Source organism: Lygodium microphyllum, chromosome 19 (assembly GCF_053477565.2).
Source record: "Lygodium microphyllum isolate KBCC chromosome 19, Lygodium_microphyllum_v1.1.10, whole genome shotgun sequence".
Taxonomy (NCBI): Eukaryota; Viridiplantae; Streptophyta; class Polypodiopsida; order Schizaeales; family Lygodiaceae; genus Lygodium; species Lygodium microphyllum.
This window is the reverse complement of record NC_141153.1, coordinates 5,205,014-5,221,908: the sequence shown is the minus strand read 5'-3', so window position 1 is coordinate 5,221,908 and position 16,895 is coordinate 5,205,014. Positions and strand designations below refer to the sequence as shown.

The window sequence follows — 16,895 nt, the reverse complement described above, 5'->3', positions numbered from 1 at the left end:
TAAAGATATGGAGGCATTATCTTTTAGGCAATGAATTTCTCACACAAACTGATCGTCAATGCTTGAAGTATTTCAAGACTCAAAATCAAGCATAATGTAATCATCCATGCACTTTCTAGAGTTAGAGTGGCTCAGATTGCAACTATTATAGAGGCTCATCGTGAAGATTTTTAAACAACAAAGATTATTTATATCAAAGATATTGGTTACAGTAGTTATGGGCCAATTTACAACAAGAACATCCTCATCCAAATTATTATGTCAAAGACAATTACTTTCTCATGAATAATCGCCTTCATGTCACTTTTCCTATTCAAGCTTTAAGAAAATCATGAAGCTCCTAATGCAAAATAGAGAGAAAGGCAACCACTGTAATTGGAATTGGACACTTCTTTTATTCATCAACAATACAAAGTTGTTCGCCCAACTTCTACCATCACATGGACTGCTAACACTCATAATTTGGTCCTGCAGGTCTAGATATTATGCATCTTCATCTACATTTGGTACTGCCGCCTTCACTCACTCAATTATCATTCCATATACTCAAATGGCTCCATTTTGGATCCATTCAAGCATGATATACTCCAACACTCACTCCTTCAACCGCCTTTGCCCTAATCCTAGAGACATGAAGGTTCAAGGCCCTCTAATTGTATCATCTTCATTCACATATATTCATTGTCATTCAGCATTCTTCAAATCATGTTCTACATGTTGTTGAACACTTAGTATTTTTCTATGTTTACCATACCATTTCTTTTCATGGTATCAGAGGAGAAATGCTCTAAGAGCTAAAGATCCTCTTCCCTCATGAAGGACAAAGTTTAGTCTTCCAAAATACAAGAATACATTTTAAAACATCTTCTTCATTGTCACCAAAGCATTCTCCTTCATAGTCTATGACAACGGATGAAGGGACTGGACTCCTTAAATGTTTACCTTAGAGCCCATGACCTCATATGTGAAGACTTTGTACTCTGAAAGCAGAAGGTACACGCTCACTCTTGAGAAATACACACTACTCCTAAGGATCAAATATGGAAAAGATCGAGTTGGAACGATCTCAAATGATCTTAATCCACCTTGATCAAGGCTACAACTTGAAGAATCTTACACATTAGTTGGAGATCCATATTGGTATAGTTGACAAGCGCCCAACTAAAAGAGGACAAACTGCAGTGGAAAATATGAGCTATCCAATGTCAAACATTTCACCAATCATGATTCAAGGTATGCACTCAAAAGCTCTTCTTTCATTTCTTCTTCTAAAACGCACTTAATGGTACAAGTACTCATGAAGATCAAAACCCATTTTAGCACGGAAATGCAAGAAGAGGTGATTATAGAAAGAGGTTAGGCAATACCTCTACATCTCATGCTTACTCTAAAGAATATTTTTTTATGCTTCATCATCACTAAATCAAAATCAAAATTTACAATCTCCATTTCCACATGTTACAAAATCCTTTCATTCAATATATGCACTTATATTCCCCAATTCCCTATATCGGGGGTACAAAACCATTAGGCACATTAGAGCATCTCCCATAGGTCACATTTCTATCCCACAATTAGATGGTCTCGATACAATGGTGGTGGGTGTTTTACTCGCAAACAGTGCATTGATGGGCACCCACACACAATATCCCACCGATCTGTAATCTCACAAGTGTCCATACACTTTGCCAATATATCAATGCCTAGTGGGCCGATGTACACCTTTTTGGCACATGGACCACTAGTAAATCACCTCATTTAGGGCAAATACCTAAAGTCGTCATACCTAGCACTTCAATGCTACATGTACCACCTAATCACTCAATGTTGGATTCCATGTTGTGGCAAGACAGGTCATTGGAAGAAGGATTGCCCCGCCAAGGACAAGGACACCAAGAAAGAGAACTATGAAGAACTCATGAGCAATGGATGCTCCTTCATTGACAGCCTTCCTACACTTGGATATGATTGAGGATGCTCTTCCAACGACCTCTAAAATAGCGATGTTGGTTCCCCAACCTTGTTTGTGGATTGTGGATACCGGCGTTTCCTACCATATGATTCCTTCTTCAAATGGTATTGCCCGTATGCCTCCGATGCATGGGCAAATTCTCATCAGTGACAGCTCTTCTATTCTTATCAAAGGCAAAGGTGATATGCAGCTAATTTCGGATGGGCAAGCCAGTGCCCACACATTAGAAGTTCCTTATGTGCCACATTTCGAATATCATCTTCTTTCAGTGAGCAAGATTTGTGCTCCTATTCTCACAGTCAAGTTTGATAAGGACTCTTTGTGCAAGTCATGAGCAAAATGGAGTCTACAAGATGCGGACTTCATCAACCTTTACTTCTCTTCTCCTCTCTTCACAGATTCAAACTAAGCTATGGCATGCTTGGTTTGGCCACCTCAACTACAAGTACCTTAGGAAGGCAGCTCATGGATAACTTCTACGTGGATTGCCTAAGTTTTGGGTGAGCCAACTATTAGCAAATATGTCAATTCATGGTTGAGTCTCTACATCTAATTCAGTGGGCTAGAGCATCAGTATATTTCCTAGATTATATAGGCATCTTATCTAGCATTTCATGATGTCTATTTTGGGCATTTTATAATGGAAAACCTACTGCCATTTATGGCATTATTTTTACCTATTTATTTCAAGCACTCCTCCACAATCATCACACATTCATCATCTCATAGGTTCTAGTGAAGGGAGAGAAGCAAGTGCCAATGCCTTCACAACCAGTGACTCACATTGGTTCTATACTGTCTCATATCTTGGTACATGGATTCCATTTCTCAAGCATCTCTTTGCTTCTGAGTTCTTTGTGTAGTGTTCTTTTCTTTTGCAGTGTTTCTCTTTCCTTTGTCTCTTGTGTTCAGCAGTCTTCCGCGCTTCCATCACCGCATCCACTTCTAACATGGTATCGGATTGCAGGATCATTGTTCCTGGTGCTGTTTTACACTGTTTCAGCTTTGAGTTTTGACTTTTCTCTACTGATTGGACCTGTTTCTAACTGCTGCGACTGATTTACAGCCTGGACAACCTTCCTCTGCTAATTTTCAACTTGTTCTTCTGCTAGTTTCTCAGCATTTTGCAGTCTATCATTTGCATTTACTATTTCCCAGGGCTGTTTCAGGGCTAGGGACCTGTTTTTGACTTCTACATCAGTGTTTTGATGTCTACTAGCTAAGGCGACCTGTTTTCCTGCAAGTTGACTACATTTGTTGCAGTTTTTGATTGTGTTTTGTCATCAGCATCTGCGTTTTACTTTTTTGCTTCTATGCAAGGCTGTGCGACACTATTTCCGGCTGTTTTTTGGCTGTGTTTGGTCTGTATTTTCCTTTTATGATACACTACTCAGCTTTAGAGAGGGTTCATGTGCATCCTGTTGTCGTCTTCTCATCACTACACTCCGGTTGCTGTTGCTCTTTTCTCTATGTGCTTTCTTTATTGCAACAAACTTGTGCAATCCTTGTGAGTCCGTATTTTTGGCATCCTTTTCTCCTTTATGATCCCTTGTCTTTCTTCATCTTCTCTCTATCTCCCTCCTCATGGCTCCTCCCGCATCTCCTCCTGATGATCAGCATGCCAACATTATTTACTCATCTACCAATGTCATGTTGGAGACTTGCTATGTTCAGCTTCAGGTTACAGTGAAGATGCTCTCACTTGGTGCTTCAAATGTTCCAGCTTCAAAGAGGGGTGCCATACAAGAAAAGAAGACATCTCAATGCTATTATTGTAGTAAGAAGGGACACCTCCAAAAGGACTGCAAGACATTAGCAGCTTTACAACAGGGGCAACAGCGAACAGTGACAGGGTGATGACTCTCTCAAGGAGACTTCCTCCCCCTCGAGGTCCAAGTTTGGGACCCATCTCTATGGCCCCAGTGATGGCTGAAGGGGCCTCTCTTCCAGGTTGCTAGTACAAATGATGCAGTCATCCCTCACAACTCTCCAGTGCCAAAGAGGGAGCGTAGAGGGTGGTAAGATGGGGTCAGAGAACCTCATCTATACAAGTATACAAGTGCACAAGTCGGAGAACCTCATCTATACAGATATACAAGTGCACAAGTTCACGAGAGGGGTTTCCCTAACACATTGACTCAATTCTAGCAAGTTCAAATCCTAGAGCTGGGATTGACATCCAAGTTCATGATGAGCTGATTCTTTCATAGAGAGTGGATTTGGCTCCTAGTCTAAGCTCACATGAGGAGACACTTTGGCGGTCTTACCAAAGGCGGGGAATCCATGGTCACATATGTTCAAAGGCATTTTTGACAAGCTAGTCTTGTATGCTATTGCGAGACATTGTTGACAAATATTAAGAGCTACTATGATTCTTCTCTATTTTCAAGAGCCGGTATGCTGAACATCAACATTAGGTTCTCTCCAAGGCTTGCGCACCCATTGCTTGGGTATCCATGGTTCTACTTTGGTGGCCTTTGTTTTTTTTTTTATGATGGCACTTTCTCATTGTTTACTGTAGTCTATTAGATCACCAATGATCTAAGAGAGGGTGTTAGCAAATATGTCAGTTCATGGTTGAGTATGTGCATGTGATTTGGTGGGCTAGGGCACTAGTATATTTCCTAAATTATTTAGGCATTTTATCTGGCATTTTATGATGTCTAATTTGGTCATTTTATGATGGCTAGCCGTTGCCATTTATGGCATTATCTTGCCTATTTATTTTTGGCACTCCTCCACTATCATCACACATTCATCATCTGACAAGTTTTGGTAGAGGGAGAGAAGTAGGTGTCAATGCCTTCACAGCCGGTGACTCACATTGATTCTGTGTTGTCTCATATCTTAGTACATGGATTCCATTTCCCGAGCATTTCTTTGCATCTGAGTTCTTTGTGTAGTGTTCTTTTCTTTTGTAGTGTTTCTCTTTCTTTTGTCTCTTATGTTCAACAATCTATTACAGCAATTTTCCATACTTCCATCACTGCATCCACTTCTGACACCACCCGCCATGTGTGTCTTGCAGTCATGGCAAGCAACATAGAGATGCTATTCCACCAAGGCTTTACATAGGGCTAAGGTGCCCTCGGAAATGGTTTCAACAGACTTGAGTGGACCAATGAGGATAGAGTCTCTCAAGGGGAATTTATACTTTATCCTAATTGTTGAAAATATTAGCAGGATGACTTGGGCATATTCCTTGGAGCTGAAGTCAAAAGCATTCTCACACTTTAGGGATGGTTGATCTTCGAGAAGAACAAGTCTTGCAGAAACTCAAGACCCTGTGTTCCAACGAGGAAGGGGAGTTCATCTCCAACAAGCTAGCCAAGTTTTATATTGATCGTGGCATTCACCAAGTGTTTGCCAGCATGAACACACCTTAGGAGAATGGCATATTGGAGCAGAAGAATCATTGTGTGATCGAGATGATGTGGACTATGGTGGAGCATCGATAGACACCTCAATGTCTATGGGCCGAAGCAGTGGCCACCACTATCCACATCCCTAATCGATCCCCTATATCAGCCATGGTAGATATGACAGCTTTTGAGGCTTACTTTGGTCAAAAACTAGATGTGTCTTATTTCTTGGTGTTCAAGTGTGATGCTTATGTTCACATCTCCAAGAAACAGAGGCATAAGTTTGAGCCAGCTTCCAAAAGACAAGTGTCCGTGGGTTATAGCTCACAATACCAGGGATACAAGCTTTATGTTCCCGTTTCATGGGAGACATACATAAGTTGAGATGTTCGGTTCATGGAGTTTCCAGCTGCAAAGGGGGGTGTTGAGCATCCCGTACTTGGAGATCCAAGTGATAGTTGGGCATCTGATCCAAATGCATTTTGAGCCTATATCTCTTAAGGCTCCTCCATCAGTGGAGCGGGAGATTGCTTCACCGTGGGATTCGCCCATTGAGCCAATGCCGGTGGATGTTCCAAAGACTTTAGCAAAAGTAGAGTGACAAGGGGAGTATTGGGCTCCTCCTTGTTGGGCACATGATACACTCTGTGATGCAAGGATTGTGAAAGTTCCTAAGGAGAGGCAATCACAAGATGGCCTACAACAATCTTGGATAAACTGAGCATACTCCATCGAGCTTATTTATACTAACTATTGTTTGATGTCTCGTGCCATGCACGATAGAGAGACCGCCTCCATAAAGGAGGCTTTACAGTCATAGCATTGAAAGAAGGCCATGGAGCAAGAGTTGGATGCGATTGTGTGGAATGGCGCTTGGGATCTTGTGCCCTAGCCTACTCATAGAAAGGTAATGGGAGTCAAATGGGTCTTTAAGACAAAGTACCATAGTGATGGCACTTTGGATAAGCACAAGGCATAGCTCGTTGCAAAAGATTTCGTGCAGTAACCAAGAATGGATTTCCATGATACCTTTGCACTTACATCTCGGATGGCTACCATTAGGGCCATTCTTGCTTCACTAGCCATAGAAGATGGCCAGTTTATCAACTTGTGAAGTTTGCATTTCTTAAAGGAGATTTGAACGAGGAAATCTATGTTGACTAGCCTTTGGTCTTTTCCTTATCAAATGGCAAGGTATACAGGTTGAAGAAGGCCCTGATAGCCTCAGACAAGTTCCACATGCTTGGAACGAGAATATAGACTTTGAAGGAAAGTTAAGAGTGTTCCTCTTTTGATTCCCAAGTGTATGTCCACGCCTCAATATAAAGGACATGTGTTGTTCGTGTTTTGTGTGGATAATCTCATCTTGACAAGTGGCCATGCCCAGAAGGTCAGGCAAACAAAGAAGGCACTCCATGAGATGTAGCTAACACATATGGGCCTTTTCCACTTCTTTCTAGGTCATGAAATTCGGTAGATTCCAAGGGCGATTCTCATCTCCCAACAGCAATACGTGCAAGAGCTTTTAACCATGTTTGAGATAGAGGGGTGAACGGCTTTTTCTACTCTCATGGATCCAAACTAGAAGGCTACGGCCCATGCAAATTCACCAACAGCGAGCAAATGCTATCTGCTACATGCAATTGATTGGGTCGTTGATATGGCTCCTTAATATTCGGATTGATTTGTGTTTTCCTATAGATTTGCTTGCAGTGTTCATAAGCAAACCCAAGCTAGCTCATTGGCCGACTGCTATGAAGATTTTGCAATTCCTAAGGAGAGGGACCCCCAACCTAGGTATTTATTATCTAGCAAGTATAGGAGACTTAGCCTTGGTTCTACAGGGCTGGACAAAGATTGGGCTGAAGATGTTGACCACAAGAGGTCAACAATAGGATATTTCTTCACTTTGAGTGCAAGTGCTATTTCTTAAAGTAGCAGGAAGCAACCCACTGTTGCCCTATCATCTACAAAGGCTGAGTATAGAGCAATATCGCCCATCACATGTGAGACAATGTGGCTTCACTGATTGTTAGAAAAGCTTGGTTATCCTTAGACAAGTCCTACTACACTACAAAGAGTTGCATTGCTTTGGCACAAAATTCCATACTCCATGCTAGGTCGAAGCACATTGAGATACGAAATCATTTCATCCGGGAGAAGAATTTGGATGAGACCATTGATGTGATTTACTACAAGATAGTTGGTAACTTGACAAATTTGTTTACGAAGGCTCTTTCTTGGGTCGTTCTTCTACAGCACTAGATCCCTAAGCCTTATGCCCCATCCAAGATTTGAGAGGGGTATTAGAGATTTATTCATCCCCTGTACAAGCATTAGTAAGTTACTATTGTACAATTAGTACTCTCAAGCATAGTTACACATTTTCTATTTTTCAAATCAAACAGTTCTATGCAGCCTATAGGTCATTTCCAGCTTTACCAAGCAATTAGGAATGCCAAGCAAGCTGTGCAAGTTGCCACGTGGCATCCCCACATTAGTGCGCAGCATTTTAGGCATTATTTTATTCAGTGATTGCTATAGTGCAGCAATCAGCCAGTTGTTCTTGGCCGACCTTATTATTTTATAGCTATTTTTTCTTGTCTATTTATAAGCAACCTAACCCGATCATCATTCACTTGTCATTTGAGGTAGAGAGAGAGAGATCGGCTTGCGGGATACATTCGACAGCCCATTTACACATCTACCTTCTTCATTTCAGCATTCATCTACCGCAGATTTCTGCATTCTACTGTCTCTTTTCTCGTGTACATTTTCTTCCAGTCTGGTTATGCACTTCCACTGTCAGAGTGCAGCAATGTGGAAGCGTAGGACAAAGACTGAGAGTGAACACAGAGAGGAGAGAGAGAGAGAGAGGAGACACTGAAACACAGAAAATCTGCAGTGTAGTATGCTGTATAGGAGTGCAGAAATATACACAAGTGCAGAGAAAATATATGCGTGTGTCTTAGCCTTGAGAACCTCTATCTCCGTCAGCCCGCGCGGTCAGTCTCAACAGGCTATCTCTGTCAGATGTCAGATCAGAATATATCCAAGTGCTGGACCAGTTTGCTATAAATAGCAAAAAATATCACAAAAAATAAACAGAAAACAGATCGGCTGCAACTAATGCAGCCAACTGCCCAAAAACCTGTCCGACTGCTGTTGTGCCACGTGGCAACTGTCCGACTGAGCTGACATGGCACCTGCGCCTGCTGACGTGGCTCCTCTGCATTGTTCGTACTGCTGACGTGGCCAAGGAATGACTCTCTAACACCCCCTCTCAAATCCTAGGCAGGGCAAAAGACTGAGGGATCTCGTATGTTGCTGAAGAAGAGCCTGGGGAAGGGCCTTCGAGAACAAATCTGCAAGATTATCTTCCGTCTTGCAATACTCCACATCAATGGTCCCATCCAGAAGCTTCTCCCGAATGAAGTGATATTGGATCTCAATGTGCTTCGTCCGGGCATGGAATATAAGATTCCGAACCAAGGCAATGCAACTCTCATTGTCGCACCGCAGAAGAGTAGGATGAGTCTGGGGACAGCCAAGCTCCTCCAACAATCTCTGAAGCCACACAACTTCACATGTGGTGGAAGACGTGGCCCGATACTCCGCCTCAGTAGAAGAAAGGGCTCTCTAGGATTGAAAAAGGCTAATAAATTCAAAGAGATGATGATTTCTTAGTAATTTATTAGCTTTTACTAACAACTGACCATGGGCTGCTTCTTGCTACTCCATGAGATGACACCTGTACCCAAGGTAAAACAATAGCCTGTAGTAGACCACTGTTGGTCCACGTCGCCAGTGCAATCCGAGTCGCTACAACTCGCAAGAACAAGATCGGAAGCATCTAAATTTGCGGGATACAAAAGCCCTAAGTCTGAGGTCCCCCTCAAATACCGAAGAATCCTTAGGGCAGCCTACCAATGCACATGTTTGGGTTCACTCATGAGCCCCGCCAAAAGACCCACAACAAAACAAAGATCAACACGAGTGTTAAGTAGCCAAATCAGGGATCCAATCAAGTGATGGTAGCAGGAAGTAGAATCTGAGTGTGACGTGGCCTTCCAATTCGGATCCATAGAAGTAGAAATGGTCCGACAAGTCTCCATCTCAAAAGTCACCAAGAGCTCCTAAATGTATCTCTACTTAGAAATAAAAATCCCCCTAAGACTGATAAATCTCGTACCCAAGAAGAAATGAAGAAGCCCTAAATCCGTCACCTTGAAAGTCTGATGTAAAGCTGTCTTGGTCGCTTGGACTTTCTGTGCATGATCCCCTGTCAGAATCAAATCATCAACATACACCACAAACAACACACGACCAGCCACGAAAGTGTGCACATAAAGCTGTGGATCGGCCTTGGAGCGCCGATATCCCAACTTTGACTAAAGAAATGAGTTAATCTTCTCATTCCATGCACGCGGTGCCTGCTTGAGGCCATACAAGGCCTTCTTCAACCTATAAGCTTGCCCAGCCGAGGATCCAAAGCTAGAAAGCTGCTCAACATAGATCTCCTCTTGCAAATCACCATTGAGAAAGGCCGACTTCACATCCAACTGATAGACAATCCATCTCCTATAGCCAGCCAAGGCAAGAACAGCTCGAATAGTCGCCATACGAGCAGTGGGGGCAAAAGTATCATGGAAGTCAATGCTTGGGTGCTGAGCAAAACCTTTAGCAACAAGGCGAGCCTTGGGCTTGTCCAAAGAACCATCACTAAGATACTCCCACTTGATGCCAATCACCTTCTTATGAGAGGGACAAGGCACAAGGGACCAAGTGCCATTCCTCTCAATAGCCTCCAACTCAGCTTCCAAGGCCTTCCGCCAGTGGTCAGACTGCAAAACCTCCTTCACTGAAGTGGACTCGGAATCTTGCATAACACGGGTCATCAAACTATAGTTAGAGCAAACAAGCTCCGTAGAATGTGCATGATTCCTCCGTGACCTCCGCAATCCATCCTACGGTTCCCGCTCCTCAGGGACCCCCTCGATCCCTGAATCTCGGAGTGTGTCACGGGCCCAACGAGGAGAAGGCCGAACCTCTCCCTGGCGCTCTCCATCTATTGAAGACTCGGGAACATCCACCGGTGTAAGCTTCATTGGGATGGTCGGTGGAAGAGAAGACTCTAAATCAGAAGAAGAATCTCCATCAAGAGCCTCTAGCTCCAAAGGAACTGTCTCAAAAGCCCAACTCTCCCCGGGATCTCCAAGGACAAGGTGCTCCTCACCCCCCTCTGTGACCGGAACTTCCACGAACCATACATCTCGACTCATATGGACATCCCGCTTAACAGGATCAAACAGACGATAACTTTGGGACAGGGAGCTGTAGCCAACAAAAACCTGTCGTTGGAAAGCCGCCTCGAACTTGTCATGCTGCATCTTCGGGATGTGCACATAAGCGTCACACCCAAAGATTCGGAAACAAGAGACATATGGCTTAGTCCCAAAGTAAGGCTCAAAAGGTGTGATCCTGCCAACGGCCGAAGTGGGAAATCAACTAAGGATATGAACTGCAGTAGCCACGGCCTCGGCCCACAGAAACTCAGGTGTCTGTCGGTACTCCATCATGGTGCGCGCCATCACGATCACACTTCTGTTCTTCCACTCCAAAATGCCATTCTCTTGAGGAGTGTTGGTGTTAGCAAACTCCAGGTGAATACCCCTATCTGCACAAAAACGAGTAAACTCATTAGACATAAATTCACCGCCCTTGTCTGAACGCAAGATCTTCAGTCACCCGCCAGATCAATTCTCCTCAAAGAGAAGCCAATCCTTGAAGTGAGAGAAAGCCTCCAACTTCAATATCAAGAAATAGGCCCAATTCATCCTGTTGTAGTCATCTACGATCAACATGAAGTACAGGCTTCCCTTCAGGGACTCGGTCCTCATCGAGCCACAAAGATCCGTAGATACAAGCTCCATAGGTGCAATAGACCACCTCGAAGCTTTGTTGGGAATCACATTCCGATGCAGTTTTCCACCAATGCAGGAGACACATGGCTGATGGCTCACCACTACGTCTGGCAAACCTCAAACAAATGATCCTCGCGACGCCTTCCGAAGGTACTTATAGTTCAGGTGGCCAAACCGAGCATGCCATAGCTCGGACTGTGTTTGAGAGGTAAGAAGAAGAGAGGTAAGAGCTGCAAAAGACTTCAATTTGTAGATGCCATTCTTCTCATACCCTGCAAAGAGAACCTTTCTCGATCTACGATCAAGGACTCGTACAACATCGCTGTCAAACTCCACCAAGAGACCAAGAGAACAATTCTTATGGACCGAAAGCAAATGATACCCCAAGCCTGGCACATGCAACGCCTCAAAAGTGTGGGTACCACCACATCCATCTCGAATCAGCTGCATCCCACCCCGCGCAGCAATAGACACAGAAGAGTTGTCTCCGATGAAAAACTGCCCACGCAAAGGTCACAAATGGGCAACACCAACGAGAGAAGGAGTCATGTGCCGTGAGGCACCACTGTCCACAATCCACTCTCGAGCCTGGGAAGCTGTCATCGCAGCATCAGGAGTCTTCGATGAAGAGTCCTCAATGACTACTTAGTGTAGAAAAGCAGCTGATGAGGATACAGCCACCGCTCCAAAATCCTTCATGTCCTTCTTCTTGGTGTCCTTCTTGTCTTTGTCGAGGCGATCCTTCTTTCAATGACCGATCTTACCACAAATATGGCAAGTCGATTCCTTCTCCTTGTCCTTCTTGGATTTGTTGTGCTCCTTCTTCTTCTTTTGGTCCTTCCCCTTCTTCTAAGAGGCTTAACCAACCAAAGCCTCCGATTTGAAAGCATTCTATCCCTTCAACTGTTCCTCTTGGTCCAAGACCATAGGAACCAACTCTTCCCACCGAAGAGTTGACTCCCCCCCTTATTTAATAAGAGCAGAATAAAAAGTATTGAATCGTGGCGGTAACTGGGACAATAAAGCAATCACCATGTCTTCAGAGGAAATAGGTTTCCTTGCATTTTGAACCTGCATCCGAAGCTGCTGAAGCTTGGTGATGTGTTCCCGAAGTGAAGAAGACATATTCACGGAGTGATCACCATATCTTCGGAGGAAATAGGTTTTCTCGCAATTTAAACTTACATCCGAAGCTACTAAAGCTTGTTGATGTGTTCTTGAAGTGAATAAGACTTATTCACGGACAAGGTCCGAATCTGCACCTCCAAAGAAACCCTCTTCATCAGGGTCATCTGGTTATACATCTGGTTAAGCTTCGGCCATATCTCTCGAGCCACCGTTAAGTGCTTGATGTGAGGTATCACGGCTGTAGTATAAGACAGAAAAAGAAAAGAACGAATCCTAGCATTCAGTTTGTCCCAATGATATTGGGTCTTGGACAACTCCGCAGGAGCATTGGAAGAGAGTTTGGACTCATCTCTTACCGAGGGCCTGTTAATCTCCTCTATCACAAGCTCCGCCAAATCATGAAACTCTAGAATGGCCAACATCATCACCCACCAAATGCGGTAATTGTCACCATCAAGCTTCTAATCTGATGGAAGAGCCAGTAGGACAAGCACCTTCCTGTCCATGATTGCCTGGAACCCCAAATCAGTCTCTGTAGACATGTTCACCTGCAATGCCTCCACAAATGCAAAATCAGCCCCTTTACTGTGTACACGCAGCCTGTTAGGGTTATTTCCTCCACTTCTCGAACCTTCTTCAGCCGCCGGAGGCAATGAAAAGGTAAAATCTGCAATGGAAGGCCTAAAACACAACCTTTCTCCCCTTCGAACAGCAATAACCTGGAGCAAATTCACCAACTGGACTCATTTTCTACACGCCCACACTCGCTTCAGCCTCGTTCCAATGCGCAGCCCTCCCGCTCGCCCTTGAATGCTGAAAACGCAGCCTTGTGTCGTGCTGAAATCTCCTCTTCCGGTAGGTTCTTCAATCAATAAGTCTGATTTCACCACTTTGATACCATGTCAAAATGCAGCAATGCGGAAGCATAGGACAAAGACTAAGAAAGAGTGAACATAGAGAGAGAGAGAGAGAGAGAGAGAGAGAGTTTACGAAAAGAAAAAAAAAAAGAGAGAGAGAGAGAGAGAGAGGAGACAGTGAAATGCAGAAAATCTGCAGTGTAGTATGCTGTATAGGAGTGCGAAAATATACACGGGTGCAGAGAAAATATCTGCGTGTGTCTCCGCCTTGAGAACCTCGATCTCCGTCAGCCCCGCGCGCTGTCAGTCTCACCAGGCTCTCTCTCTCAGATGTCAGATCAGAATATATCCAAGTGCTAGACCAATCTACTATAAATAGCAGAAAATATCACAAAAAATAGGCAGAAAACATGTCGGCTGCAATTAATGCAGCCGACTTCCCAAAAACCTGTCCGACTGCTGCTGTGCCACGTGGCAACTGTCCGACTGTGCTGACGTGGCACCTGCACCTGCTGATGTGGCTCCTCTGCGCTGTCCATACTGCTGACATGGCCAGGGAATGACTCTCTAGCATCCACATGCGCTGCACTATGATAGTCTCAAGGCTCATGGGAACTTGTTCAAGGGCAAGAGCCCCAACTTAATCCCTGATAGATCTCATGTGAGGTAACACCCTTTTGGAAGAGCACAAATGCCATAGCCATGTGAAGATATGCAACAATGCAAAGAGACAATAGGATTTGCAGGGAGAAACACAGAGTGTGTAAGGCAAATACTCAGAGGGAATAGAAACTTAGAAACACAAGAAGAACACAGTGATGATGCACTGAATCATGCTATACGAAGGTTGGTTAGGAATATTCTGCGGACAGGCCAGCAAATGTTTACCACAGTGAAGCCTCAAGCCTCCATGTGAGCGAGTAGTGAGATATTACGAATATGCATACACTTTGATCATGACTTCCAGCAAAATATGCGCCCACAGAAAATGAAAGAACCAGAAACGATCTTAATTGCTCATTTCCTACTAATGTTAAGTGTGAGCAAATCCAAAAGAACAAATCGAGGAGGAAGAAAGGAGACCATTTTTTTGGTGGAACCACCGCCAGTCTGCCCCGAAAATCTACCACTTGCTTCTTCAGATCCATCGTGGTTGTGGCCGTCGCAGACACCATGCTCTAGACAAGCCTTGCAATGGAGTGCAGAGCCTTCATCGCCCTCCTCATCACCATCGTCATCGTCTTCATCCTCCTCGTCGTAGTACCCATCTTCTTCGCTGTCTCCATCCTCATCGTCTTCATCGTCAGATTGACACTCCGTGATCTTGGGATCGTGAATGAGGATAGCCGAAAGTCCGTTTGGCAAGCGGAGCACCTGATACTGGCGAGGGTCGGAGGGGGATTTGATGACCCCTTCTTGAGTGACTGCCTCCTCTACAATCATCGGGACGGGAGACACGAATACTGCACGGCTGATCCCGACCAAAGGATGAGCAGAGAACAAGGAGAAGGAGCTTGCTGTTGGCTCTGCGGAAGCTGCAGCCGAAAACAAGCGTTTGATCGAATCCGAAAGATTGCGATTAGGCAGGACAGCTCGTGCGCTTCTTCGGTATCAATAGACAGCCCTGGGAAACGACATGGATATGGCGGGCATTTTTGGTTTAGGGACGCCGCTCTCACCTGTGGTGTTGGAAATGCGACAGTGGGCACGCCTTGGGTTGCCAAAGCCAGCGACGGGGGCGGGGGCAGCGGCGGCAGAAGGGTGTGAGGCACACAAGGGCAACAGAAGACTGCGGTGGTGCGCACACACGACCATCCACACTACCTGCTACAGTGCCTCAGTAAGAATAACCAGGCCGGTATCTTCGGCTGTGAGTAAGAGCCGGTTTGATGGTGCCAGCCTCTGAGTATACACATATCTACTTACAGCATTGTCGAACAAGAGTTTTCACGGTTTACTTTTACACTCCTTTCAATTCATTGGTTGATGAGCGAGCACATAGAGGCATGTCTTTGGATATAGATATTCTATTATTATGATATATGTTTGGATCATTAGATTATGAAGCATATTGAAAGCGAACATGTCATCAATATTAGATCTTGTCGAGTTAAGTTTGATTAATGGCTAAGCAAATGGTGCATTGTTATGAGACACTTACCAATAATCAATCTTCAATCCAACCTTCTGTTTGCGATCGTCATTGTTCTTTTGGATATCAAGATTGACATGTCGATGACACTCAAAAGCTATAGTTGTGACAAATCCACGTAGAGAGACCTTTTTGTATAGTCCAGTAATAGGGCAATCGCATGCTTGTCTTGATCTTTGTTTGTATGACACGATCTAGATTTTCTTATGCGTGAAGACATGATGTCTTACAGAACCTAAAACATAAACTAAACAAGTTACTTGGTCAAAGTATAAGATGCAACAGTTTTGACATTTCATTATTTTGTCACTCAAGAATTAACGTATAACTTTGTAAAAGCATAGAAATGACACAAAAAGAAACAAGAACATGTAATACGAGTAGCGTCGAAGAGTTGACACAAGTCTCTTCGTTCTTTAATAATATAGAGGAAGGTGCAATCCCCCCACCTTTCGAGAAGGTATACGCTTTCCTTTGCTTTTCTTTATTGTTCAACACTATAAATATAGGTTGTAGTAAAAAACATAGTTTTGAAAGAAGATTCTAACCTTAGCAAAGACCCTCCTTATTAAGACTGCAATTGCCTTTGCCTACAATTATGATAATAAATGAAATGAGACAACTACATTGATTCTAAATATCAATTAACGATTGTAGTTAAATAAATTAATTATTAAATTAACTATAATTAATTGTAATTACAAGTGAACTTACATTATTTAAACTAATAAATGTAATATTATAAATAACATATATCGATATATATTATTTACTACTAGTTATTAAGTATATTACTACTAATTAACTAATTAATAATTACTACTAATGACTAGTTAACTAAGTGTAAAATGTCTAATCTACTAATATCAATTAATCAAATAATGAATAAAGAATGGCAACTTCTAGACTTTTGTACTTTTTACCATTGTCAATATATTTATGAGTGCTATCATTGATATTTGTGTTGAAAATTATTTTTAAATCACGTCGATATAAGCGTTGGAATTGTTTTTAAATTGTATTGATGATTATACCAATTCTTCAAAAGTTTTCCTAGACACGTCAAAATTAAGCATCAGAATAAGCTTCATTCCTTATAGTGCTTGAACTTTCAAGACTTGATAATGAAGATATTCACAAGGTCTGTGTTGCAATCCTTGTCATCGAGGTAAAGATGCAATCAACTGTCAATGTATTCTGCCTATTCTAATGTATTTGTCATGTGATTGAGGTATATTCCTGGTATATTACACACTCAAGGCATCCTTATGTTCCATTAGTAAGGCATTTTCAATCCAAATTGAGGTGCTAATTAGCACATTACTTTTTGTAATTATCATGGTATTAGCACAACATCAAGGTGTTGTTGCATCACCATTAAGCCATTGAATAGCATCTAGCTACTATGTCATGCTCAAGGTATTCAACGTTGAGAAATATATAATGCATCGTTGAGGTATATATCCAAACATTAATATACCCGCATCAATATTCTGACAT

At 43.1% G+C, this 16,895-nt stretch overlaps 1 protein-coding gene across 3 annotated transcripts in view; it reads right to left on the bottom strand.

Moving 5' to 3' along the window:
- LOC148019515 (Insulinase (Peptidase family M16) family protein) overlaps window positions 1–15,142 on the bottom strand; it is a 76,713-nt gene extending 61,571 nt beyond the window's left edge. For all 3 annotated transcript variants that reach the window (XR_015695002.1, XR_015695001.1, XM_087701007.1), the window contains exons 1-2: window positions 14,923–15,142; window positions 14,327–14,778 (exon numbers count right to left, since the gene is read on the bottom strand). Coding sequence is in view for 1 of the 3 variants with exons in the window: in XM_087701007.1 (XP_087557133.1) it covers window positions 14,327–14,778; window positions 14,923–15,058 (588 nt within the window). In the remaining 2 variants the exon portion in view is untranslated. The remainder of the gene's footprint in view (window positions 1–14,326; window positions 14,779–14,922) is intronic.
- Between the last annotated feature and the right edge of the window lie 1,753 nt (window positions 15,143–16,895).